The sequence below is a fragment of the Mustelus asterias genome, chromosome 28 (genome assembly GCF_964213995.1).
Source record: "Mustelus asterias chromosome 28, sMusAst1.hap1.1, whole genome shotgun sequence".
Taxonomy (NCBI): Eukaryota; Metazoa; Chordata; class Chondrichthyes; order Carcharhiniformes; family Triakidae; genus Mustelus; species Mustelus asterias.
In genome coordinates, this window is record NC_135828.1 from 2,861,794 (window position 1) to 2,888,169 (window position 26,376).

Here is a 26,376-nt window from a genome sequence, read left to right on the forward strand (position 1 = left end):
CTAAATCTCCTATAGAGTGCATTGAAAAGTAAACCCCAACCTTGGAGCAATTATATTTGAAAAGGAATTCTTGGGTGATGAACCAGCCATACACATGGACAAAGTGACTGAAATCTGTACTATTAAACTAGTCAGGCATCAAAGTAATGCTTCAGTAATCTTGGAGAAACTTGAAATAAGCACTCTATGAGACCAGTCAAGCTTCGTTGCCCATCAGGGATTAATTCTTTTAAAAAAAAGTAATTAAGTAGAATTGGAGATTGGTACGAATTTGCCTGTTGAATTTTGTTGCATCTGATCAAAGCTTAAGATTATAATATCCTGAAGTAATTACACTTCAGTAATGCAGTGAAGGCCAAAGAAGTCATTAGAGGACTGCGCAATTACATGTAAACACTGCAGATTTTATTTAAGGGTTATTGCAGAGAGTTAGTGACTTACACATGATGGCAATAAGAAGGAAAGTTTAAATACACAAAGCAGGCATTGCACACTTGTGGTTCCTACAATCACTTGAATTTTCTCTGTAAACCACTCTGCACCTTTATTTATCTGTGTTTAAAAATCCCAAATTCAATTTCTTCAGCCAACCCCTTGGGTCCCTTTGTAATTCTCCACTTGGACCCTACATCTCTCCTTCTAAAATTCCTTGAGACCTTTTTCTGTATCCAAGCAATGTATTAGTAGCTTGAGATAATAGGTTATAGCTCAAAGTACAGCAACCATTTCTGTAATTTTCAACGATAAGAATGTTTTGTAGTGCACGTGTAGTAATCTTTTTTTTTTCCATTGCATTTGGATCCAACAAAAACACATTTGAATAGTTTTGTAACAAGGGAAAATAAATGGTAGAAGATCAGAGGGAATTTGATGACCATAAATACAGATCAGTAAAAGGTAATGTACAAAAAGGAAAAGGCAAAGGGAGTGTTGGTGTATATCTCAGAGGGTGGAACCACCAAAAGGAGAGAGTTATGCGTCAGTTGTGCGGAGCTGGTGAGGCCTCAACTGGAGTATTGCTTTCAGTTCTGTGCACCATAGGTCAGGAAGGGCACCTTGGCCCTGAAGGTGATAGAGTGAAGGTTTATTAGAATTTTACAAGGACTTCAAAGGATAAATTATAAGCACAGGTTGCATAAACATGTCTTTCATTCCCTTAAGATTAAATGATTGAGGGACAATGTAATTGGGAGTTAGATGTGGAGATCATATCTCTTCTGGACTCTCAGCAAGTCCAGAACAACAGATTCACAAAATTGTTACGACTCAGAAGGATGCCATTCGGCCATTGTGTCTGCATTCGCTTACCAATGAGCATTTTGACTAAGTGCCATTCCCCTGCCTTTTCCCCATCCCTCTGCACATTGTTTCTATTCAATTAATCATCTAATTCCCTCTTGAATTCCTTGATTGAACTTTCTTTCACCAGACTTCCAGGCAGTGCATTCGAGACCCGAAGCACTCATCGTGTGAAAAAGTTTTTTCTCACACCACATTTGCTTCTTTTGCAAATCCTTAAACCTGTGCTCTCTAGTTCTTGATCCTTTTATGAGTGGGGACAGTTTTCCCCTATCTACTCTGTCCAGCCCTCCCTCTATTTTAAACTTCTCCATTAAATCTCTTCTTAGCCTTCTTCTCTCAAAGAGCAGAGTCCCAACTTCTCCAATCTAATCTTGTAAGTGAAATTTCTCATCCCTGGAACCATTTTTGTAACCCTCCACTTGAAATCTCTCCAATGCGTTTACATTCTTCCTGTAGTGTAGCACCCAGAACTGTACCCAGTGTTTCAGCTGAGGTGAGTTCAGCATTAACTCTTTGCTCTGTACCCTATGCCCCTCTCAATGAAACCCAGGATACTATATGGTTTATTAACTGCTCTCTCTACCTGTCCTGTCATCTTTAATAATCTATGCACATGTACATCCAGCTTCCTCTGCTCCTGTAGAATCATAGAATCCGTACAGTGTAGAAGGAGGCCATGTGGGCCATCGAGTCTCCACCGACAATATTCCCATCCAAACCCTATCCCCATAACCCCATACATTTACCCTAGCTCGTCCCCCTGACACTAAGGGGCAATTTAGCATGGCCAATCCACCTAACCCGCACATCTTTGGACTGTGGGAGGAAACTGGAGCACCCGGAGGAAACCTCCGCAGACCTGGGGAGAATGTGCAAACTCCACACAGACAGTGACTCAAGCCAGGAATCGAACCCTGGTCCCTGGCACTGTGAGGCAGCAGTGCTAACCACTGTGCCGCCCCCTGCTGTACCCTATAAGAATTTTATCCCTTAAAGGGGCACAATCTTAAGGTTGATGTTGTACCTTTGAGAAGTGAAATCAAGAACTGCTTTTACAAATGTGGAATTCTGTCTTCCCCAAAAGTTATGAATTTTTGTTCCATTAAACTTATCAAGACAGGTATCGTCAGATTTTTGTTAGATATAGGTCTCAAGGGCTATGCATCAAAGGTGGGAAATAAGGTTGAGATATAGGAATGCCATGATCCAACTTAATGTAGGAACCAGCTCCAGGGGCTTTTCCTCTATTCCAGTGATGACCTGCAGGAAAGACTGGTTGACTTAGTTGAGTGAAAATATGTTTTCTTAATTAACAAATGGGTGGCCAGAGAGAACTTCTTCGGTCAGAATCTTAATACCCTGTGTGAAATAAAACACTATCTAATAGCTTTGGTGGGGGGGAGGAGGGGGAGTGGGAAGAGATGAGTCATTTTTTTAAACTGCCTATGCTACATGAGAATTTGGAATGTATCTGCAAGAATAATGAAGCCTTTTTTTTAATTATAAAAGGTTTGCCGTCAATGATTAATGTTTGAGATGCTCCTCTTCATATTTGTCCATATTGCTGCCATTAGAGTTTGTCAGCAGGAATGACCCAAGCACTTGTGCGTTATAAATGGTTTCTCATTAATGATTGATGGTACAGATTGGGTTATATAGCAATTAAGATTTGAAATTTTAATTTTAAATTTGAAAGGTGACAGGAATAAGCAAGTGGCACTGAGGTATGGTGACCTTGGTTGGTATTGACTTGTGTGGTGTTGTGCTCCAGTTAATCCAAGGTCACTAGTTATTGATGGTTCTTATAATTAGTTTATATACAAGTGCTTTCTTTTCCAAATGTGTATGAACTGCAGTGTTGTCAGCCCTTCAGATGATGAAATTATTTTGCTGCTGATCATCTGAGATTATTAATCAGAGTATTGATTCTGTAAAGAGTCCAAAGTTAAGAATCTCCAATCTTAATCATTTGTCTGTGGCTAGATTCAAGCACAGGCATTCCCCAGTTAGCGTGCTGCTTGGCTAAGCAGTCTTGCCTCAGTCAGGCCCTTGCCAGTGATAACACGGAGAACATTTATATTCAACTGCAGAAGGAATTGCACCTCATCCCGATTCCGTCCTCATCTGACATCAATACTTTGAAGTAGGAACAAATGAATGGGAACTCTGGCAATTTGAGTTGTTTTTATTTTTGCCTCTACCCGGGAATATTGAAGTCAAACAGAACAAGAAATAACTTCCACCTGTACCATGCTTTTCTTATCCTTGAAAGCTCCATCGTGCTTTACAGCCAATTAAGTACTAATGAAGTTAAATTACTGTTTAAAATGGCCCAGGAGGGTTGCTTGTCAGCACACGGCATGGACAGAGTGGGTAGTGAGCAGCTGTTCCCCTTAGTTGAAGGGTCAGTCATGAGGGAACATAGGCTCAAGGTGAGGGGTAGGAGGTTTAGGGAGGATGCGAGGAAAAACGTTTTACCCAATGGGTGGTGATGGTCTGGAATGCGCTGCCTGGGAGGGTGGTGGAGGAGAGTTGCCTCATATCCTTTAAAAAAAATAACTGGATGAGCACTTGGCATATCATAACATTCAATGCTATGGGCCAAGTGCTGGTAAATGGGATTTGGTGGGAGGTCAGATGTTTCTCGCATGTCAGTGCAGACTTGATGGACCGAAGGGCCTCATCTGAATCTATGATCTATGAAGATCACGTAACCAACATGTTTGAAGTTGAAGATTAGCCACATGATACATGGAGCAGAGAGCCATTTCAGCTCTTGGAATTATGTTCCTGATAGAGTCAGTGCCATTGGAAGAGCAGGGTAAAATAAGGCAACAAAACCTCAACTGAGCAAATGTCAGGTTTGGAACAGGTTCTTTGGTCACACCTTATTGTTCTGTGTATTAGTTCAGTGTATTTGATAAACATAGAGTATATATCAGTGTTATCAAAGGCAATTCATTGTTTCCTTTTGTGAGTTAATTTTATAATTATCGTGGTATTTGCATTGGATTGTCTGTTGGTGAATTGAAGAAATTTGAGTGTGTCCTGACTTTGACATGATGCAATGTGGATTGTAGGATCGTGCATGTCTCTTCCTGTTTTTTTCAAATAATTTTTATTGCAACAAACTGTTGAGGATTTTCCAAAAAAAGAAACAATTGACAAAAACATTCAGGATGTTTATTTTGCCTTCACTAACTACTCTGGTAGCATAGTGGTTATTTTACCAAACTAGTAATCCAAAGGCCAAAGTTAACAATCCAAATAGATGCGTTTGAATCCCATCACTGCAACTGGGAAGTTTAAATTCACTTAATTTAGAATAAAAAGCTATGACAATGAAACTGCTAAAAACATATAAGACCAAATAAAATAGGACCAGGAGTAGACCACTTGGTCTTCAGCAGGATCGTAGGTAATCTGATGGTGGCCTCGACTGAACCTCACAACGTCTTCAGTGAGGAGCAAGGAAAATCCTAAAATGCAATCTCCAGAGAGAATAGTGTTTCCCGATTCTCTCCGCACTTTGAGCCCGTGTAGTCATTCTCTCTGACAGCAAACACGGGCTGAAAATTACGTACTTTATTGGTTTACCTTTATCCAACTTTCTTATTACAGTCTTAAGAAGCTCTTAATTCATTTGTCAAACATGATTTCTTTTTCACAATACCATGTTCGACTCTGCCTGATTGTATTATGATTTTCTCAATGGTTTGCTGCTACTTCCTTACTTCCTTAATAATGATTACAGTATTTTTCCAATGCCAAATGATCGGCTAACTGGCCAATAGTTCCCTGCTTTTGGTCTCTCTCCTTTCTTGAATGAGGACATTTGCAGTTTTCTAATCCACTGGGTTTTTTTCAGAATGTAGGGAATTTAGGAAAATTACATCCAATGCACATTTTATGTTTTTAAGATCCTAGGATGCAAGCCATTAGGTCCAGGAGATTAACAGAAGGGTCAGCTGGATGCTGTGTTCTCCTAGGTGAACTCTGAGGCAATGCAATGTTATATCCTATAGTTGCATTTTATAGTGTTTAATTTAGCTGGAGCCAAGCTGAGGTCCAGTTCACAGAATCATAGATTTGTTACAGCGCAGAAGGAGGCCATTCATGGTTCTCTGAATGAACAGTTCCTTTAGTGCTACTCTCTTGCCTACTTCGTTTTCAGATAATAGCTGAGCTCCCTTTTGACTGCTTCAATTGGATATCTTCAAAATTCAGTTGCAACGTTTGACATGGTTGTGGTCATATAAGAGCAATTTTGCACTGGGTTTTCCAATAACCTATTTTCTAATAGGTTTTCCTTAGTGATTCCAGTGTTGACTATCTGTTGCAAGACCAGTATGTTGGGAACTGGCCCCACTAAATCCATTATAAAATCATCTATAAATGTCTAACCTGGCATTCACGGGCCTAGTTCCCAGATTCTTAATGGCTGGCAGTTGGGTTAGTGATGTTACGCAGACACTTTATACTAGATTATCATACAATTGAGGACCAATTTAGGTTGTTAGATATAGTTACAGAGCTATCAGTAGTGAGTCATCAGCTCAGTTGAATCAAATATGTCAAAGACGTTAATTAATCTTAATTTTCATTAAAAAGATGCTCTTGGCTTTTAAAGTAATTTTTATACCTGTTTTTAAGATGTCTCATCAAAAAGTTTGGAAATTTTCACCAGGCCAATCAGGATCTGTTAATTGTGACATTTTGGGTGTGTAGTTTATCAGAACGGTTTTCTCAATGAAAGCTATTTGACGCATGCACTTCCGACACTTATCATTTTAAATCCATATTTCCATTATTTTCCCTGAATTTTATTAAAGATGGTAGTGGACTGCCATAGCTGATGGCCACTTGTTTTGGAAACCCAGCTTTTCTTTCCTGTTACATCTCTGAGACTAATGTGCTACATTTCCCTTTGCTTTTATCTCTTCCTGTATTTTCTGTCCACTGCTGATCTGGCAGATTAAACAAAATGAGAAAAACATTGACTTTGATGCAATGAAATTCTGAGGTAAAAATTACTGAAGACTGATGGAAGAATTGGAGAGGAATGAATGAAGGCAAAAGGGTGGCACGGCAGCACGGTGGTTATCACTGTGCCTCACAGCGCCAGGGGCGTGAGTTCAATTCCGGCCTCGAGTGTCTTTCTGTGTTGAGTTTACACGTTTTCCCCGTGGGTTTCCTCCGGGTATTCCGGTTTCCTCTTGCAGTTCAAAGATGTGTAGGTTAGGTTGATTGGCCATGCTAAATTGCCCCTTAGTGTCAGGGAGGTTAGCAAGGTAAATGTATGGGGTTATAGGGAAAGGGCCTGGATGGGATTGTTGTCAGTGCAGAGTCGATGGGCTGAATGGCCCCTTTCTGCACTGAAGGGATTCTATGATTCTATGTTTCTTCTATGATTCTATCAAGATTTAAGAGGTAGGTTTTGAGGAGATATGGTTAAGTCAGTAGTAAAGAGAGGGAGGGTGCAAAGGGTGTTAGAGGTTATATGATGAGAGAACATGTACGGCAATTTAAGGCTTAGAATATTGCAAAGTAAAGGTGGAGGTCCCAGGAGAAATCTGTGGAGGAGGCTAACATTTTGTCATGAAAGTATTGGAATAAAAAAACCCAGTGCATGTTGGTGAGAGTCAGGCTGTTGTTGGAAGCTGTGGACATCTGAAAAAGGAATTGCTTTCTGTTCCTGCCTCTGAAGGTAGTATCGCGTCAACACAGCAAAAACTGAATCGGACTCACATTGGAGGGGATTATTTGTTGGGTGGCAGCAACCTGAGGAGGAGTGTTTATGGGTCAGTGGAGAAGACTTTAGGAGATGTGATTAGAGTTAGGACCCGCTGCCACCGCTGAGGTGGTTGGAAGTTCAGTGTTTAATGCACCATGAGAAGTGCAGTGTGAACAGAGCTCTGATTTGGAAAATGTAGAAAGTTCTGGTACATTAACAATTTTGAAGTACAGAGTGATCAAACAAATGAAACTTTGAACCTTTGTAACAGGAAATTTGTTCTTTATGTGAGCTGATCATTCCTCCCACTTTAAAAATAGTGAAAGAGACATGATCCAGGAAGGAATGTTTTTCAAAAATGAAAATCCAGTTTAGGTTTGCCAATTTCATGTACTCAAATTGGGCATGAACCTGTTTAATCCTGTCACTGAGTTTGTTATGGACAACAGTACTCATGTTGTATTTGTAATTTCAAAATACATCACAAGCTTGTACTAAATTTGTGAAATGCTTTATCTGCACTGCATTTGATTAAGCTAACTTGAAAATATAAAAGCTGCACTTTAAACTGCCACTGATTTAGAGGAGCTTTAGGGTTAGAGGGATGTGGGCCAAACGCAGGCAAATGGGACTCTTTCAGTTTTGGAAACCTAGTTGGCATAGGCGAGTTGGGCCGAAGGTCTTGTTTCCATGCTGTATATCTCTATGACTCTAATTAGTTATAAAGAAACATTGATGAAAACTGATGCATTATAGTGACATGAAGGTGGAGGAGGTAATGTAGGAAATTATTTCCTTCGCTTTTGTCAAGTTTGTGCTACCCTAATGTTGTTTGCATATGGTTGCGTGGTTTATGCATCAGGATAAACTCAGTCATATCAGATCACTGCATGATGATCTGAGATTGCAAAAATGGCAGGACCAATGGGAGATAGCATTGAATATCAAAAAATACTGTGTCATGTGCATCACCAAGAAAAAGAGTCTGCCGAAGAATAGCTTTAAGTTCTGTAAACAAATTCTTCAGCAGGTAGATGCACAGCCATACCTGGGGGTTCATTTTAAAAACAAGTTTGAATGGCAATTCCAAATTCTGCAGGTAACATCTAAAGCAAATAGGGTTCTCCGATTTCTGAGGACAAATCTTTGGTATTGCAACAAAAATGTCAGAGTTCTAGCTTACCAAAGAATAGGTAATTCAAACCTGGAGTATGCAGTATCTGCAGTTGCTGGAAATCCGCAATAAAAAAGAGCTGGAAAAACTCAGCGGGCCTGGCAGCATCTGAGAAAAGGGTTTAAGATGGAGGAGAAATGTTCAAAATCTAAAGCTGTCAAACCCAACGTTGTGTCCCAAGTGTTGCAACATGACCAACCGGCACATCAGGTGCTGCATCTTAATACCCTGTACATGTATTGCCTCAATACATCCCCCTGCTTCCCCCTCCCAAATGCGGTCACAGGCATTTGGCCTCTGATATTCGGGTAAGCGTTCTCCAAGGTGGCCTTCACGACACACGACGGCACAGAGTCGCTGAGCAGAAACTGATAGTCAAGTTCCGCACACATGAGGACGGCCTCAACCGGGATATTGGGTTCATGTCACACTATTTGTAATCCCCACAGCTTGCTTGGACCTGCAGAGTCTCACTGGTTGTCCTGTCTGGAAACAATGCACATCTCTTTAGCCTGTCTTGATGCTCTCTCCACTCACATTGTTTGTATCTTAAAGACTTTAGCTGTAAGTATTCGCATTCCAACCATTATTCGTGTAAATTGAGTCTCTGTCTTTATATGCCCTGTTTGTGAACAGAATTCCCAATCACCTGAAGAAGGGGCTTAAGGCTCCGAAAGCTTGTGTGGCTTTTGCTACCAAATAAACCTGTTGGACTTTAACCTGGTGTTGTTAAACTACTTACTGTGTTTCCCCCTCCCACGCCAGGCCTTTGTTCTTTTGTTCTTCAAGTTGTTACTTTTTGCTGCAATCTCTCACTGCTCACTCATTCGCCATCCCTTCAGTTCTGGCAAAGAGCCAAAGGACTTGAAACGTTAACTCTGCTTTCTCTCTTGCAGATTCTGTCAGACCTGCAGAGTTTTTCCAGCATTTTCTGAATTTATTCCTAGATTCTGCAAGTTATGTGTGGGATTCTTGTGTGATGAAAAATATAAATAAGATTGAAGCAATCCAAAGGTGTGCAGTACGATTCTGCACAAATCAGAATGGAAAAACAACAGTGATCAAAAATTTGGAATGGGAATCACGACAGCAAATGAGGGGGATAATAGACTGACCATGTTCTATAAAATAGAGAATGGACTGGTGGGAATTGACAGAAACAAGTGCCAGGAGCCTCCGGCAGTAACAAAACATTAAGTCGCCATCCACACAAACTACAAAGATCGTTTGTTTCCAAGACAGACTATCACAATTTTTCTTCCCAAGAATATTCCCACAATGGAACAAGCTGCCAAAGGAGGTACTCAGAGTGCCATCACTTGAAATCTTCAAGACCAATCTTTTATAGGTTTTCATTTTCAGACCTACCATCTCAGCAGCTCGTGCCTGGCGTAGCTAGCGTTTAGTCTGTGATGCCGACATAACTAAAACAGAAGCAATAGTGGCAAAACTGGTTGTTTCATATTGTGAAAATAAATCTATACAGGACAAAGAACAAAGAACAGTACAGCACAGGAAACAGGCCCTTCGGCCCTCCAAGCCTGTGCCGCTTCTTGGTCCAACTAGACCAATCGTTTGTATCCCTCCATTCCCAGGCTGCTCGTGACTATCCAGGTAAGTCTTAAACGATGTCAGCGTGCCTGCCTCCACCACCCTACTTGGCAGCGCATTCCAGGCCCCCACCACCTTCTGTGTAAAAAAACATCCCTCTAATATCTGAGTTATACGTCGCCCCTCTCACCTTGAGCCCGTGACCCCTCGTGAACGTCACTTCTGATCTGGGAAAAAGCTTCCCACCATTCACCCTATCTATCCCCTTCATAATCTTGTACACCTCTATTAGATCTCCCCTCATTCTCCGTCTTTCCAGGGAGAACAACCCCAGTTTACTCAATCTCTCCTCATAGCTAAGACCCTCCATACCAGGCAACATCCTGGTAAACCTTCTCTGCACTCTCTCTAACGCCTCCACGTCCTTCTGGTAGTGCGGCGACCAGAACTGGACGCAGTACTCCAAATGTGGCCTAACCAGCATTCTATACAGCTGCATCATCAGACTCCAGCTTTTATACTCTATACCCCGTCCTATAAAGGCAAGCATACCATATGCCTTCTTCACCACCTTCTCCACCTGTGTTGCCACCTTCAAGGATTTGTGGACTTGCACACCTAGGTCCCTCTGTGTTTCTATACTCCTGATGACTCTGCCATTTATTGTATAACTCCTCCTGACATTATTTCTTCCAAAATGCATCACTTCGCATTTATCCGGATTAAACTCCATCTGCCACCTCTCCGCCCAATTTTCCAGCCTATCTATATCCTGCTGTATTGCCCGACAATGCTCTTCGCTATCCGCAAGTCCAGCCATCTTCGTGTCATCCGCAAACTTGCTGATTACACCAGTTACACCTTCTTCCAAATCATTTATATATATCACAAATTGATTCACAGGACTTCATTTATATATATCACAAATTGATTCACAGGACTTGATTCCCTAAAAGAAATGTCAAAGCTATTTAAGTGCTGTTCCCATGCATCTGCTGCCCTTGTCCTTCTTGGTGATAGAAGTCATGAGTTTGGAAGGCGCTATTGAAGGAGCTTTGGTGAGTTGCTGCAGTGCATCTTGTAGGCAGTACAGACTCCTTCCACTGCCTGCAGTGGCAGCAGTGAATTGAAGGTGGTGGATAGGGTACCAGTCAAGCAGGCTGCTTTGTCCATGTATATGTGTAAATCAATGTTATAATTTTTAGTTTATGGACACAACTATTTAGAAGTTTGTACAATCCTTATTTTAATTTCAGAATGCAATCTGGTGTGACCTCTTGTTCGACACCCCGTGGACAGTTGTAAGATTTGTTTTTACTGTTCTTGTTCACAAAGATGATGATTTTTTTCAAGTAGTAAATAGGAAACCTTTTCGCAATTTTTTACTTTGACAAAGTGCAGTAAAATCAAATGTTCAGCTTCCTGTATCTATCTCTTATGCAGTTTTATTTGCTCTTTACTGGTCTGAACAGATTTTGGGTGCAGTCCAGTATGGTTCCAATTACCTTTAAAAGTTATCAAGCTGTGCAAAGCTCGGGTCTTAATGCTTTGACATAAAATTAACTGTTGGGTTATCATTTTCAATTTAGATTTTTGTGGAGAATACCAACAAAGCATATTTCACTTAATACAAGAGAACTTGAGATGTTGGGTGCAAAGCTGCCCTGCAATCAATGTGTAAACCTCAAGCAGTATGAATTGCAGTTCTACAGAACTGTACATTTATTGGCTGGAGTTATCCCAACTGATTGTAGTCAATCTCTTCTACTTGACACATGTGCCATAGGAATAGGAATTGAAGTTTCCACTGGTTTAATGGAAACTTCAAGTTCATGTCAACTTGTTTGATTAAGAAATGAAAGATTGTTACCGTGAATATAATAAGCCTTGTTTTCTTTATGTCTAACTAGTGATTCTGCTGATGTTCACAGCAAATACTTGGATATAAGATGCAGCATGAACAAGTTAACCACTCACACACATTCGTGACTGTTTACAAGGTCAAGGTCACCCGTACATACTTTCAATGTTCATGTCAGCTGTTGTCCATAAATAAGTTGTCAGTGCATTCTTTTCAGCTGTTGCTTTGCTTATCCAACAGTTTGATGCTTAACTGGCCATTCTCCCTCCTAACCCGAGCCTTGGCTTCTGGTTACCAATTTGAAATCTGGTCTCCCTTTATCTACCCTGCTGGACTGTTTCAGTGACATTGGGAACTTGTACTAAATTTGAATGGGGAAGTTGCAGTTTAAACATCAATGCTGTCAGAATGCAGTGGAGCAGAGAAAAGTCACACTTTAAAAGAATAGGCTGGTATAATTATGGTGCTGCTGCTAGGTTCAAGGGACGGGTATGATGTATGCAAAAGCTATTGCTATAGTGTTCCTGCCTCTACTCACTACAGCTGTACCAGGTGTTGGTGTAACCACGTGTAGAGTACTGTGTATTGTTTTGGCCTCTTAAGAAAGGATATAATTGTATCAGAAGCAGTGCAGAGAAGGTTCACTCAACTGATTCCTGGGACAAAGAGGTTGTCTTATGAAGAAAGGTTGGGTCTGCATCCATTGGGCTTCAAAAGATTGAGGAGTTATCCTGTGGGGACTTGACAGTGGATGCTGATAGGATGTTTCCCCTACCGGGAGAGGCTTGAACCAGGGAGCACAGTTTAAAAATAAGGGTCCTCCCATTAAGATGGATATTTTGTTTTAATTTCCCAGAGTTGTTGTTCTGTAGAATTCTCTTCCCTCAGAGAACAGTGGAGGGAACTCTGAACATTTTTAAGGGCGTGTTAGTTAGACTCTTCATTGACCAGGGAGCCAAGTGTATAGCGAGTGGACAGGAAGAATTGAGGCTATAACCAGATCAATATGACCTTATCAAATGATGTGGAGATGCTGATGTTGGACTGGGGTAAGCACAGTAAGCAGTCTCACAACATCAGGTTAAAGTCCAGGTTGGAGTGAGCTCACTCACCTGAAGAAGGAGCGACACTCTGAAAGCTTGTGCGACCAAATAAACCTGTTGGACTTTAACCTGGTGTTGTGAGACTTCTTACTGTGCTTATCAAATGGCCCAGTAGGCACAAGGGCCCGAATGGCCGCCTCCTGTTGTTTCTTCATATATTCATAAAACGAAGATACTTTGTGGCTGCATTAGCAACAGGTTTTTGGCTCTTCCCTTGATGGTGTTTATTTTCTTGAAGCCGATACTCATATTCATCACGGTTGCTGCTGGCGGCTCATAAATGCTGTGAAATTTTTCTTCCATTAGCTAGTGTCCAGTGTACATGGAAAAATTGAAATTGTTCTTAGTCCCCCTTGCCCAGAAAAGAGAAGATATCACCATGATACCCTTCTGCATATTGACCAATTTGAGGAAAAAACTTAGATTTAAGCACTCCCTTCAGTCCAAATGACTCCGTTAATATTATTTTTGAGGTGCAGTCACTGTTTTTCAGGAAGATTTACCAGGCATGGAGTTTTTTTTTGCATTAACTTTAACAGGCAGACGGGACCTTGGTTTAACATTCCATTTAAAATACAAGCTCTATGCCATGCACTCACTATCAGCCTTCAATCTGTAACCTACTGACAGTTACACTGACAGCAGTGTGCCAACAATTGAGCAAAACAACTGCTGCCTGGGTAATTTATTTATCAACTGCATAAGTGATAGAAAGCAGATAACATCTTAAAAATATTCATTGCATTCTCAAACTAGTTTTGTCTTAACAGCTTAAATCTCAGTTCTGGTTTATAACCTGTTAATTTTACTTTTTTAGAAAATATTTTTGGGTGCTTCGAGGCAAGTGGAGAGTGTTCTGTCACACTCCTGACTTGTGCCTAGTAGATGGTGGACAGGCTTTGGGGAGTCAGGAGTTGAATTACACTCCACAGAATCCTAGGATCTGACCTGTTCTTGCAGCCACAGTATTTATACAAGAACATATATAAGAACTAGGAGCAGGAGTAGGCCATTTGGCCCCGTGAGCCTGCTCCACCGTTCAGTAAGATCTTTTCATGGACTCTGCTCCACTTGCCTGCCTGCTCACCATAACCTTGAATTCCTTTACTGTTCAAAAATCTCTATCTTTGCCTTAATATGGCAAGTCCAGTTGAGTTTCTGGTCAGTGATAACCCCCAGGATGTTGATAGTGGGGATTTGGCGATGGTCATGCCATTGAATGTCAAGGGGAAGTGATTAGATTATCTATTGTTGGAGATGGCTATTGCCTGGCACTTTTGTGGCGTGAATGTTACCAGTTATCAGCCCAAAGTGAATGTTGTCCCAGTCTTGCTGCAGATGATCACAGATTTCTTCAGTATCTGTGGAGTCACAAATAGTGCTGAACATTGTGCAATCTGACCATATTTGACGGAAAATCATGAATGAAGCAGCTAAGATGGTTGGGCCTGAGGAACTCTTGCAGTGTATCCTGGGATTGAGATGATTGATGACAGGAATACGAGGAGATAATTACACTTGTCATATTTCTCATATACTGAAAAACAGGCTTGTGGAGTGTGATTGGTGCAATTGAATTAAGAGACAGAAACTGCAAGGGCCGAAACATCAGTAAGAAGTGGGTTTGATATGTTAATGAATGGAGAGAATCAAGAGGAACTTAAATTAGAATTTACATAATGCAATAAAATACACGGTTTTGAAATGGGTTGTTTTAGTTCAAAGGGAAATATATGCAAGTTGTAAGATTGTAATCAAGTGAAGCAAAAATAGGATAAATTTACCTTTTAAAATAGAGGCGCTGTAAAGTAACGAAAGGAGTTTAATCGGCCCTGGGAAAAACAAACCTCTGAGAGACTATAATGGAGAGTAGATAGTTCAAAGGGAAGAAATACATTTGAGAAAACGTTGAAGCTTGTATGAAGGGGTAGCTGCTTACACCTCCCAGAGGACAGTGTGGTAGCTGGACAGCTCTCTCAGAAGTCAGTGTGGAAGCTGGTATATCTCCAAGCAGATAGTGTGGTAGCTGGTAACAACAGAAAGAAAATATGGCTTGGACAAGGCCAAACCTGGAGTACCAGATTGCTGTCACTCTTGGAAGACACCCTGAGGCCAACAGGGCATATTGTGGTAAAGTTAAAGAATTTTACAGCTTTAAAAATCTATCGGACTGTTTCCATCAGCAAAGGGAAGGTTAGCTCAGTGTCGTTTCAGCTAAGATCTTTTTGGAACTGTTTTAAAGAGTTACCTGTGTGAAGCTATTCTTGTGTTTAAGTATAATTTTACTTATTTTCTTTATTTTAAAAGACTTTTAGTATAAAATCAACATGATTGGTTGGAGAGGCCATTTCCTGATTTCATAATATACAAATTGCAAAAATCATTTTGGCAGCAGTTTTGAGTTTCCCTTTGGGATTTGGGCAGCACAATATTTACAATCAGTCATGCTTCACATTGACCTCCAACAGCAAAAAACATCATCTTTTCTGCTTGGCATGACTCCAACCAGTGGAGAGTTTTCCCCTTGATTCCCATTCAAGTTCCCTTGATTCCCATTCAAGTTTTGCTAAGGCTCCTTAATCCCAAACTCAAATAAAATGCTCCCTTGATGTCAAGGGCAGTCAGTCGCACGTTCAGGGACTCAGTATGAAGCTCTATTTGTGCTGTTTGTGAGGCTAATGAATTGGTTATAGTAAACTCAATTCCTCATCAATCGCTCATTGTTACATGATGTAATTATGCAGGAGTCCGGTTTTAATCACTTGACCATGTATATTCAGATTGTTATTCAAATTGCCTCATGGAGTGTTTGAACAGTATTTCAGTTTAAAGGCACCTAGTATTGAATGAAGCAAAAAAGTATTCTCTGCTTGTTCCTTTCCTCTTACCCACAATAGATAGGAATGAAATGAATAATTGTCAAAACCCTGGGATTCAAATGTTTACATTTATTGCTCGACATTATGTAATCAGACACAGTATTAATGACTATATGAACTTTATTCTCCACTCAACCTCCCCCGACAGCATTCTGTCTCACGCCACCAATTGCTTTTCCTACCCTTGTAGTCATAATTTCTAAAGCGCTCATTCTTGCGCTATTTGCAGTTGTCATTGCTAAAATTTTCACTGAAATATCAGGAAAAGGGACAAGCTTTGACTTTCAATTAGAGGATGTTTATGAAAGGTGTTAGGAAGATCTGTATTTAGCAAGTGTCCAAGTCCAAAAATAGCACTTATGCTGTTGGTAGATTCCAGTTTTGTAGATTCAACTGTTTACTCAAGGTACAGGGTCATTTATTTCCATGACAAGTTATTGCTATTGTGCTATGGCTTGGCAACAAAATGGCTACACTTTCAACCATTAACCCAACAGTGTTCGGGACTTTCAGATAGCCTCATGATAACTAGTATAATTTGAGTTACTGTTAGAGATTTGTATGCACGTGTCCCTGCAAACAAGAAGATAAATGACCAGATCATTTGTTTCAGATGTTGGCTGAGAGGTGAATGTGCTGATGCTCTGTACTGCATTGAAATGTAAGCCTAGGTTCTGTTTTGAAGTCTTTGGAGTGGGACTTGAACCCCCAATGTTCTGACGAAGAGGCAAGAGAGCTACCATTGAACCATGGCCGGCACACACAGCAATTGTTAACTTTTGACAATGAATTTTGCAAAAAACTATTGAACACAGCGGCATCTTTAAGCACTGTTTATGGATCATCGGTAAAAGTTAAATCATCGCTGGTTGGGATAATGGGAAGGAAGAGAAATGTCTTCATTTTAGAATGTGATTTTTCAGTGTGCGGTGCATTCCGCTGAGCTCTTTGGGAAGATTAGAATTCATAGAAAACTTAAAGGACTTGAATGTACTTTGGAGCATTACCGGAAAGAAACTGAGGCTAAAAGGGCTAAATTATGAGAACAGGCATCACAGACTAGGCTTGCATTCTCTTGAATATTGAAGATTAAAGCGCAATCTGATTGAGGTGTTTAAGATAATTAAATGATTTGACAGGATGGATGGAGGGAAACTATTTCCCCAGAACAAGGAGGTATAACCTTAAAATTAGAGATGTTCAGGACAGGTGTCAAAAAGCACTTCTTTACACAAGCAATAATGGAATGTTCTCCCCACCTCTGCCCCCCCAAAAAATGCCATTGAGTTTGAGGTTAATTGAAAATTCAAAAATTGCATAGATTTTTATCAGGAAGAGTAGTTAGGGTTATGGAACCAAGTTGTGTAAATGTAATTGAGGTAAAGATCAGTTGTAATCTAATAGAATGATTCGACAGGTGGGAGGGGCTGAATGGCCTACTTGTTTGCTTTTGGATATTTAATATGTTCTGTGCTATTCCTTGCCCACCATTTTAGAGGAGGCATTGTCCCATTGAAAATGGGTTAAGGTCAATGTTAAATTAGAGGGCAGAGGTCTATCACAAATGTATTGAACATTTGCCTGCGAGAATCAATAGTAATTTCTAGGCTACAAACCATTTTTATTCCGACCATTTGAGTGGGAAAATTTCTACAATCTGAAAACAATTAATATTTGCTATTTTTAGTGCAAACGTTTGAACCATTTTATTAGGTTTTTCAAATGTGAAAGCAATTATCAGCAAATGATGACTGTGTGCAAAGAATGCAAACTATTGCTTTGTATTTAAAAACTGACCTGAATCCCATGAGTTTTAACTCCACTTTACAGAAAGTGAAATTGCTTAGCACAAAGCAAACAGAGACAAGAATAGAATTTTCTATTAATCACAGTCGAAACTTTTACTTCAGATCAGTTTTTCTTGTATCAATTTATTCATGAGACGTGGGCACCACTTACAAGACCAGCAGTTATTCCTTGTTGCTGTTGTGAAGGTGATGATCAGCTACCTCCTTGAACTGCTGTAGACTGCATGGTATAGAAACACCCGCTCTCCCACCCACACCTAGTTACTTGTCACCTAGTTACAGAACCTCATGGGTGCCTAGCCAGATGCTATACTAATTGTTTACTTGGTAACAGTGAAATACAGCAGTTTGATTCCAGAATTTTTATTTTGAAATTTAAAAAATTAAACCACAAGTACATAAATGTAGGCAATTTAGTTACAGACAACATTATACTGGAACTGTTTTTCTGAACTTTGGTGATGTCTAAGGATATGAGCCAAAAATTCCAAGGGACGATATTCACAGTAGAAGCCATATGGTGAAAGGGTTTGCAAGAAATGCTGGTGCAGTCCTTTAAAGTATAGTTGCCCCTTCGGGGCAACTGCCTTAATTCCCAGGCAGTCCCTTAACCATCTGTACCTCTGTCCTGTCATTCACACATTCTGATGTGTGGCACAGTAGCACAGTGGTTAGCACTGCTGCTTCACAGCTCCAGGGACCTGGGTTCGATTCCCAGCTTGGGTCCTGTCTGTGTGGAGTTTGCACATTCTCCTCGTGTTTCCTCCGGGTGCTCCGGTTTCCTCCCACAGTCCAAAGATGTGCGGGTTAGGTTGATTGGCCATGCTAAAAAATTGCCCCTTAGTGTCCTGAGATGAGTAGGTTAGGGGGATTAGCGGGTAGATATGGGGGTTGGGCCTGGGTGGGATTGTGGTCAGTGCAGACTCGATGGGCCAAATGGCCTCTTTCTGCACTGTAGGCTTTCTATGTTTCTATGATCACTTAATGTTCACTTTTACTACCTTGTCAGTCTTCTGTATCCATGCCGAAGGGTCACCGAGACTCGATGTTGGCTCCATTCTCTCCCCACAGATGCTGTCAGACCTGTTGAGATTTTCCAGTATTTTCTGTTTTTGTTAAAAATATAATTGATGCGTTCAAAACCAATCTAGAGCTTTTGTTTCAATGCTTGATTCCTGTTTTGGTTGTTTCATTGCAACACTGATTTGGTTATAAATGTATAAATATCCAAACCATTACATCTTGCATTTGCGTAACACCTTTAAATTACAGTCCCAAGGGTCTTCACAGAAATATAAGCAAACTAAAATAGTTGACCAACTGTCAACTTTTTAAAATGTTATTTTTGATTTCACTTTCTTTTTAATAATGGTGTTTGTACTGACAAAACATGTTGTTCTACAATAACCAGCATGGAAATGATTTAAAGGAGAAAGGAATCCTGAATTTAAATTATAAATGCTACAAACACTCAACTGGTTAGAAACCTCTTTGGAGAGTGCAGGACTTCATATTTTGTATGTGTGAATGGACCTTTGTTTTGATGAAGGATCAATATGTGAAATATAATGCCTCCATTTATTCTCTCATTGCAGAACCAGCATTTTCTGCTTCGGGTTTAAAGAAAATATTTGAGAATTATTTGAATGAAAGAGTACTCGTCTCAGAAAAATTCCCACTAATCAATCTTTCTTTAAGAGAATGTTACTTTGAAACAACAACTAATGTCCCTACATTTTCTGCTTCATCATATGCCAGAAAATATTTTTGACAGTCGATTTTGGAATACACCAACTCTAATTTATTTCCTGCAGGGAATCTTCACTCAGTTCCAATACAGCAAAGAAAAGGTGCTGCCATCTGATGCCTTGCGTAGTGCTCTTGCCAAAACCTTTCAAGATGAACAGCGTTTCCAGATGGGGATCATGGATGATGCAGCAGAATGTTTTGTAAGTGAAATGACAACTACCTGGATTCTCTTAGTAACTTAATAGGAAATGCACTTCACAGGAGAGGAACCGTTCCATTTTTGAAATGCTTATATAGTGGAAAAGTGCAACTTATTCCATTGGTGAGGAAAAGAGTTCTGCATATCTCCCTCGCTGCTTATTTCAAAAACAAAAGCTGTTAAAAGTACTAAAAGCTGCTGACAGCTCAAATGTTACTTACAAATAGGAATTTCACCCTCTCCAAATTTTTCTTGGCAGTCACCAGCAAGCCCGTCTTTAAAGAGCTGCCATTAGTTCTCCTTGTCCTTGATTGGTAAAACCAGACACTGATTTTATTCCCTGTTCATGATGCAACAACCTGCCACGTTGTGGATACTTAGCTTTAAGGGTCACCGGCATGTGGGATTTATCAATAAAATATTGTAATAAGCTTGAAATCTTAATGTTTCTTCACAGTGTTGCAAATCTATAGTCCTTGGTTCATGTTAATATTTGGAAGTGTTTTTTAGTTTTAGGAATTAAAGTTTAACTGTAGAAAATGGGATAAATCGAGTAAAAGCAAGTTTGAAACCTATTACCCTTAAACGGTTGGGGCTATGGTGACTTAAAACGTTAACAACTAAAAAGGTAACATCGTGAAAAAAGCAGGTGGGCTTATTTAGCTGGGAAGCAGCAGACATGATGTCTGCAGTGCTTATAGTAATGTCAATCTATCGAGTGATGTTTGTTTTGGGAGTTGGAGCAAGATTAGTTTAAAAGCATTCAGCAAATCCTGAAAGATTGTAAAACCCATTTTATCAGATCAAAGCAGAAATTGGGATAATTGGGATTGAGGACATCCCAGAGCAGGGTATGTTGTCATGGAGAAGTGTGGAGCTCAGGGAGGTCCTCTGGTTTCAATTTACCTGGGTGTTTTGCTGATGGAGGTAATTGCAGTTTGGACCCTGTGTGGTTTGCAACTCTGAGAAAAGATAGACAGTGTAAATGGCAGTTAGATCAACCTTCACTGCAAGCAGAATAAAAACCAACTTCATTATTCACCATGTGGAAGTCAGCTGAGGCTTAATCTCAGTCTGAATTGCATGAGGGAACATAAGCTTGAAAGTTGCCTAGTTTGAAGTAATGGAAGAATCTTCCACAGAGTCTTGTGCCAAAGAAAGCAACAGGCAAATTCGTTTGGAAGTATTGGAAATGTAACTAGAACAAGGGACTGAGGCCTCTACAATCAAGAGGTGGTACATAAAAATTTTACCTCTGAGAATAGCTGAAGCAGAGGAGAATTCTCCTGAGGACTCAGGCACACTTATGGGTGATCCCTACAGAAGCGAATACATTTAAGATTGATGTGTCTTGTAAGAGAACTCTTGGGGGAAATAAGAGGTAAACCTGAGTGTACAACATACATAGTTATCAACCATATTGTTAGATTAATAGTGTTTAGTTTCTTTATGTACAGTGGCACAGTGGTTAACACTGATACCCCTCAGTGCCAAGGACCTGGGTTCGATTCCTGGCTTGGGTCACTGTCTGCGGAGTCTGCACATTATCCCCATGTATGTGTGATTTTCCTCTGGATGCTCCAGTTTCCTTCCACAGTCTGAAGACGTGCTGGTTAGGATGCATTGGCCATGCTAAATTCTCCCTCAGTGTACCTGAACAGGTGCTGGAGTGTGGCGACTAAGGGAGTTTCACTGTAACTTCATTGCAGTGTTAATGTAAGCCTACTTGTGACACTAATAAGTAAACTTAAACTGTACAATAAAGTTTGTTTATTGAAAATAAAGGGAAATCTTATGACATAGTTCTGTTGGCTAAAACAAGATGTTTGGACTTTTTAAATGTTAACAGTACCTAACCGAATTGTAATGAAATCTTTTCCTCTTCCTTTTTCGCTTGGCCCTTAAGTGAAACATTATTACACCACAACAATCTGCATCATTGGAAATCCATCCATACCTATGACAACTGTCACTGCACCTTTTCCAGTTGTTGTTTTCTATTACAATAGAATGTTACATGAGATTAAACGCCAATCTATCAGCATTCTGTGGAATGGATGATATAACTTGATTTAATTTTTGATTGTGTTAGGCGTTTTAGTCTAAGTGGATGATGTATAGGAAGGAATATAATTAAACTTGAACCACATCCTTTCCATGAAGCCCCTTGCATGCTTTAGACTGTTCATGCAGGCCTTTAACTTGGTGCAGGCCCACAAAAGAAGATATTGTTGCCCCAGATACTGGCATTGCAAGTGACTTCAATTTAATTATCAATATACTGTTAGCCTTTTAGTCGTGGTCATTTTGGACAAAAAAGTAACTTCAAATTCAATCAAAGGTAATGGGTAGCATTTCAAAATCATATTTCTTTTCTGTAACACTGTCTCTTTTCCATCATTCGCTCAGACAGATTGCCTTATCTGGACTGCCTTCGATTGAAGCAGTTAAAGAAACCATGTCAACATACATAACTTGTGGATTTTGGTTTCAAAACGACAGGATATTTTATTGAACAATTTATTGCTTCATTTAAAAGCTACAAGATGTGGGCATTGTTTTTCTCACAGTCTCAATCTTGCATTAAAGCTATGTATGAAAATTAAAAGATGCATGCTCGCAGGAAGTGGCGAGAAAGTTGCAGAGCGAGAGATACATTATGGTTGTGATATGGGACTGACGTACCATATCTTGAGCTCTGGTGTGTATTTGATAGAACAGCGTATCTTAGTGCAGCTTCTGGGTTTTCATCCAGCAGTTATGAGCTCTACTTTTTAACCATCAGAGTGATTGCTGATAATGTTGATTCACTCGATGAGATACACCAGACCTGCTCCTAATGTGCTAATTATAAGTATTGAAATAACATGCCCATCAATGGTGTCCATTGCTCTTTCTTTTATTTATTCAATTAGTCATGTCTGGATTCCTAACTAGCCACATGTGGCTAACTTATTTAACAGCACTAATATAGCCTGTAATAAAGTAAAAACCTACAATTAAGACCTTACTCTTGTTTTGAGACATTATGATTGATAGTTGATGCGTTGAAATTCAATATTTAATGAATTGATTTAAATAATGCAAAAGCTCAAATGCAGCGAACAACTTTTTTATATTCTTCTTAGGAAAATATCCTCATGCGAATACACTTTCACATCGCAGATGAAACGAAAGAGGACATTTGCACAGCGAAACACTGCATTCCTCACCAGAAATTTGCAATGACTTTATTTGAACAGGTAGGAAATGTTCATGATGCCAGCAATAAGGATAGGTTTTAAAACATCCTCTACAATAATTTAATTTTGTACTTTTTTTTAAATGTAAGTTTATCTCCGCTATCTTTTAAGCTGAGTTTGAGGTTTTACTCTTTTGATGCTTAATTTTCTTGACATTTTCCAAAAGGTATATTAGCCATCCATGGATGTTCAACATATTGCAATGGTGTAAAATGGTTGCTTGTGAAAAATGCTAGTTAATAACATTATTGCTTTTTTAAAAATAGCCCAAAAATGCTACATTACCACAGTGCTAAAAACAGTAACGAGTGTTTTTTTTGGAAATGGAACTCTGATCTTTTGAGTGCTGTTGCAATATTATTTTTCCTCCGTATAGTGCAGAAAATGAGTGAAGTAGTAACAGCTAAATTAAAAAGGCAGCCAAATGAAGATGTTCAGTTTGATCAATTATTTTTAAAATGATGTTTTCAACCTGGATGGAAAAAGTCTCTGGTTCCATGTGCTTTAGGGAAAGAAGAACTTCCAGAGACTGCCTCCATCATGAAATACTAATTTCTACATGGACTTGGGAGCAAGCAGCTTGCTTGATTGCCACCCCTTCCACAAATGTTCATTCCCTCCACCACCAATAAACAGTGGCAGCTATGTGTACCATCTACAAGATGCACTGCAACAACTCACCAAGGTTCCTTAGACAGCACCATCCAAACCCACAACCACTACCATCTAGAAGGACATGGGCAGAGGATAGATATCTGGGGACACCAGCACCTGTAGGTTCGCCTCCAAGTCACTCACCATCCTGACTTAGAAATATATCGCCGTTCCTTCATTGTCACTGGGTCAAAATCTTGGAATTTCCTCCCTTAGAGCACTGTGGGTGTACCTGCACCTTAGGGACCACCATCCTCCACCATCACCACCACCACCACCTCAAGGGCAATGAGGGATGGGCAATAAATGCTGGCCAAGCCAACAACGGTGGGGGGTGTCCAGAACCAGGGGTCACAGTCTGATACAGGATAGACATTTTAGGACAGAGATGATAAATTTCTTCACCTAGGGAATGGTCAGCCTGTGGAATTTGCTATCACAGAAAGTAGTTGAGGCCAAAATATTGTGACTTGGGAATACTTGATTGTGCTGTGTTTTGTTGTCATGTTTATTACTTTTTAGGAACAGAAGTAGGTCATTATGCCCCTTGAGCTTGTTATGGCTGCCCTTTATCTCAACCCCATTTGTCCACTTTTGATCCATATTCTTCAGACTTTTACCTAACAAATCTACCTTTCTGCTTTGAACTTTTGAATTGATCTACCCTCAACAGCTTACTTGAGGGCGAGAGTTCCAGATTTCCACTACCCTTCCTGTGAAGAAGTGCTTCCTGACCTCATTTTGAGGTGATGCCCCCATGCCTCAATTGTTTTGGACTCGCGTGCCAGAAAATATGTTTCTCTTTCTGATTTATCAACCTTTTCAGTTGCTTTAAAATTGATGAGGAGGGAATGCTGCCATCTTTACCCAGTCTAGCCTGCCTGTGACTCCAGTCCACAGCAATGTCATTGACTGTTAACTGGCCTCCACTATGACCCAGAGAAGTTACTCAGTTGTATCATTATCACTACACAGCAATGCGTCAGGTCTATCACCATCTATTCAGGGCAATCAACAAGGGCCATGTCCTGAATGAATAATGTAAGAAAGGTGTACCTGATCTTAATCTAAACGCTGAGAGCCAAAGCTTTGATGTATGTTTTTGGAGCGTTTGCAATTTTAACTGTAGGGGAGAGCTTTCCTGACAAGGACGGTTTTGCTGATGTTTGGCAGGAAACCTTTTGCTGGGACACAGTAATCAATGGCTGAAATCTGGGAGATATAAAGGACAGAGCTTTAATGTTTTCCAGTTCACCCTGCACCAAATTGTGATAGAATTTATAAAAGCAGTGACGATTTCACAGATGAAGCAGGTTTAAAAAAAAGTTGATTGTTAACAACGTACAGTTCAGTCCAACGCCAAACCAAGTCTCCCTATTACCAAACTGGGTCCTAACTTTGGGCCTGAGAAACTTGAGTTGATATTTCTTTTAAAACTGCTAGGCATAACTGAGCATCCTGAAATTAAATAACGTTACATAAATCACCAAAGTAATTAATGTATGATGTATGTGCTATATTCAAAAACCTTTCCTGCTCATTCTTCCTCCTGCCATACTTACTGGCGATAGACCCAAGATAGAGTAGGACAATCAATCAAAAAGGTTCCATGTCGGACATCTTGTTCAGAAGTGCTAAATTGTAAAACTTTACCTCATCCCTTCAAATATCTGGTGCATGTTTCTTAGTAAAGGTAGTGTAACTGCCTGATTTTCCTTCTCATCCCCAAATTATAGGTTGTGTGTGCATGCAGTGCAATTTATTAAGTATAAACTGAAATTGGAAGCCTTCGCTTTTGCTTAACGTTGGATGTAATTGTCTCCATGAACAGCTATAGTCAGTTTTTAAAATCCTGTAAATTATATCCAATATTCAGCAAGGACCTTCTACTGTTGTGACACCCGCCGTGATGTATGAAAACTGAACAGTTAGATTGGAAACTTAGTAGTAAGTTTGTCCTCTTTGATAGACTGTACAGAACAATTCTTTCTTGCAGTGCGTTTGTACCAGCTGTGGCGCAACATCTGATCCACTGCCTTTTATCCAAATGGTGAACTACATTTCTACAACAGCATTATGGTAAGCCATTACTAAAAATAATTGCACTAAACTTGAGTTTTATGCAGCGACTTTCTCATGCATGAAGATTCTAAAAGAGCTAGAATGTTATGAAAAATGAAGAAGCTTGCTGAGTCGTGTGTTGCATTCCTTGTTGACAATTTGAGAAATCGGGCCATACTCTTTACAATTTCAAATACTGAAACCGCAAACATTGACTTTAAACAGATTTGTATAGGAGAGTAGAAATTGACGGGTTTCAAATGTAGTCTAGTCTGCTCAACTCTTAATGGAAGATGACAATCCAAAATACAAAAGACAAATTGTAGTAAATGTTTTAAAGTGCTGCAGTTGCTAGAGGATGCTTCTTGCTGCTGAAAAAACAACTTATCTAATAATAAATGTTGCAGTATTTCTGCTATATTCTGGCAGGCTGCCGAAGAGCCTCTGAATAAGGAGTGCTTTTGAAATGCTGACAACCTTACTCTAATAAAATCTTCAGTTCCTCACTGTTATGTAGCATCTCTTGCACTTTACTCTAGATGCATAATTAGAATAGTGTTGTGTTCAAAAGATGAAGTCCTCCAAAAGAAGAATTGGAGAAGCGAGAAAGGAATTCCTAAAAAGAGTGCACAGTGCCTTACTTGAACAGTATGCCAGTTTGCCTACAGAGGAAGAGGCAATGCTAGATCAAGTTAATAATTCCAGTAGATATAAGTTAAAAGTGCAGAAGCAACTCAGGAGTGGTGACCACAATATGATGAGTTTAAAGTGCAAATAGCAAGGAAGAAAGTTAATGTTGGAGCAAGTGTACCAATTGGAATATGGCAGGTTTGGGAAAGTTGAGCTTTTTGAGGTGCGGTGAAAGGAGAAATTGGCAAAAAGGATTGTAAATCAACCCAGTGGAAAATGAGATTGCAAGCGATCAGATTCAAGGTGAACCATTTCATTTCAAAAAAAGGACTAAACTTTTAGGATATCTTGGACAAATAAAGACTAATTAAACATAAAATTGAAGTGCATGTAATATGGGCATGATTAAAAATAAGAGAATAAAAAAAA

General features: G+C 39.8%; 1 protein-coding gene across 5 annotated transcripts in view; it reads left to right on the forward strand.

Moving 5' to 3' along the window:
* Positions 1-26,376, forward strand: part of usp54a (ubiquitin specific peptidase 54a) — a 132,327-nt gene that overhangs the window by 53,311 nt on the left and 52,640 nt on the right. For all 5 annotated transcript variants that reach the window (XM_078199341.1, XM_078199339.1, XM_078199342.1 and 2 more), the window contains exons 4-6: positions 19,227-19,361; positions 22,489-22,602; positions 25,253-25,335. In XM_078199341.1, coding sequence (XP_078055467.1) covers positions 19,227-19,361; positions 22,489-22,602; positions 25,253-25,335 — 332 coding nt within the window. The remainder of the gene's footprint in view (positions 1-19,226; positions 19,362-22,488; positions 22,603-25,252; positions 25,336-26,376) is intronic.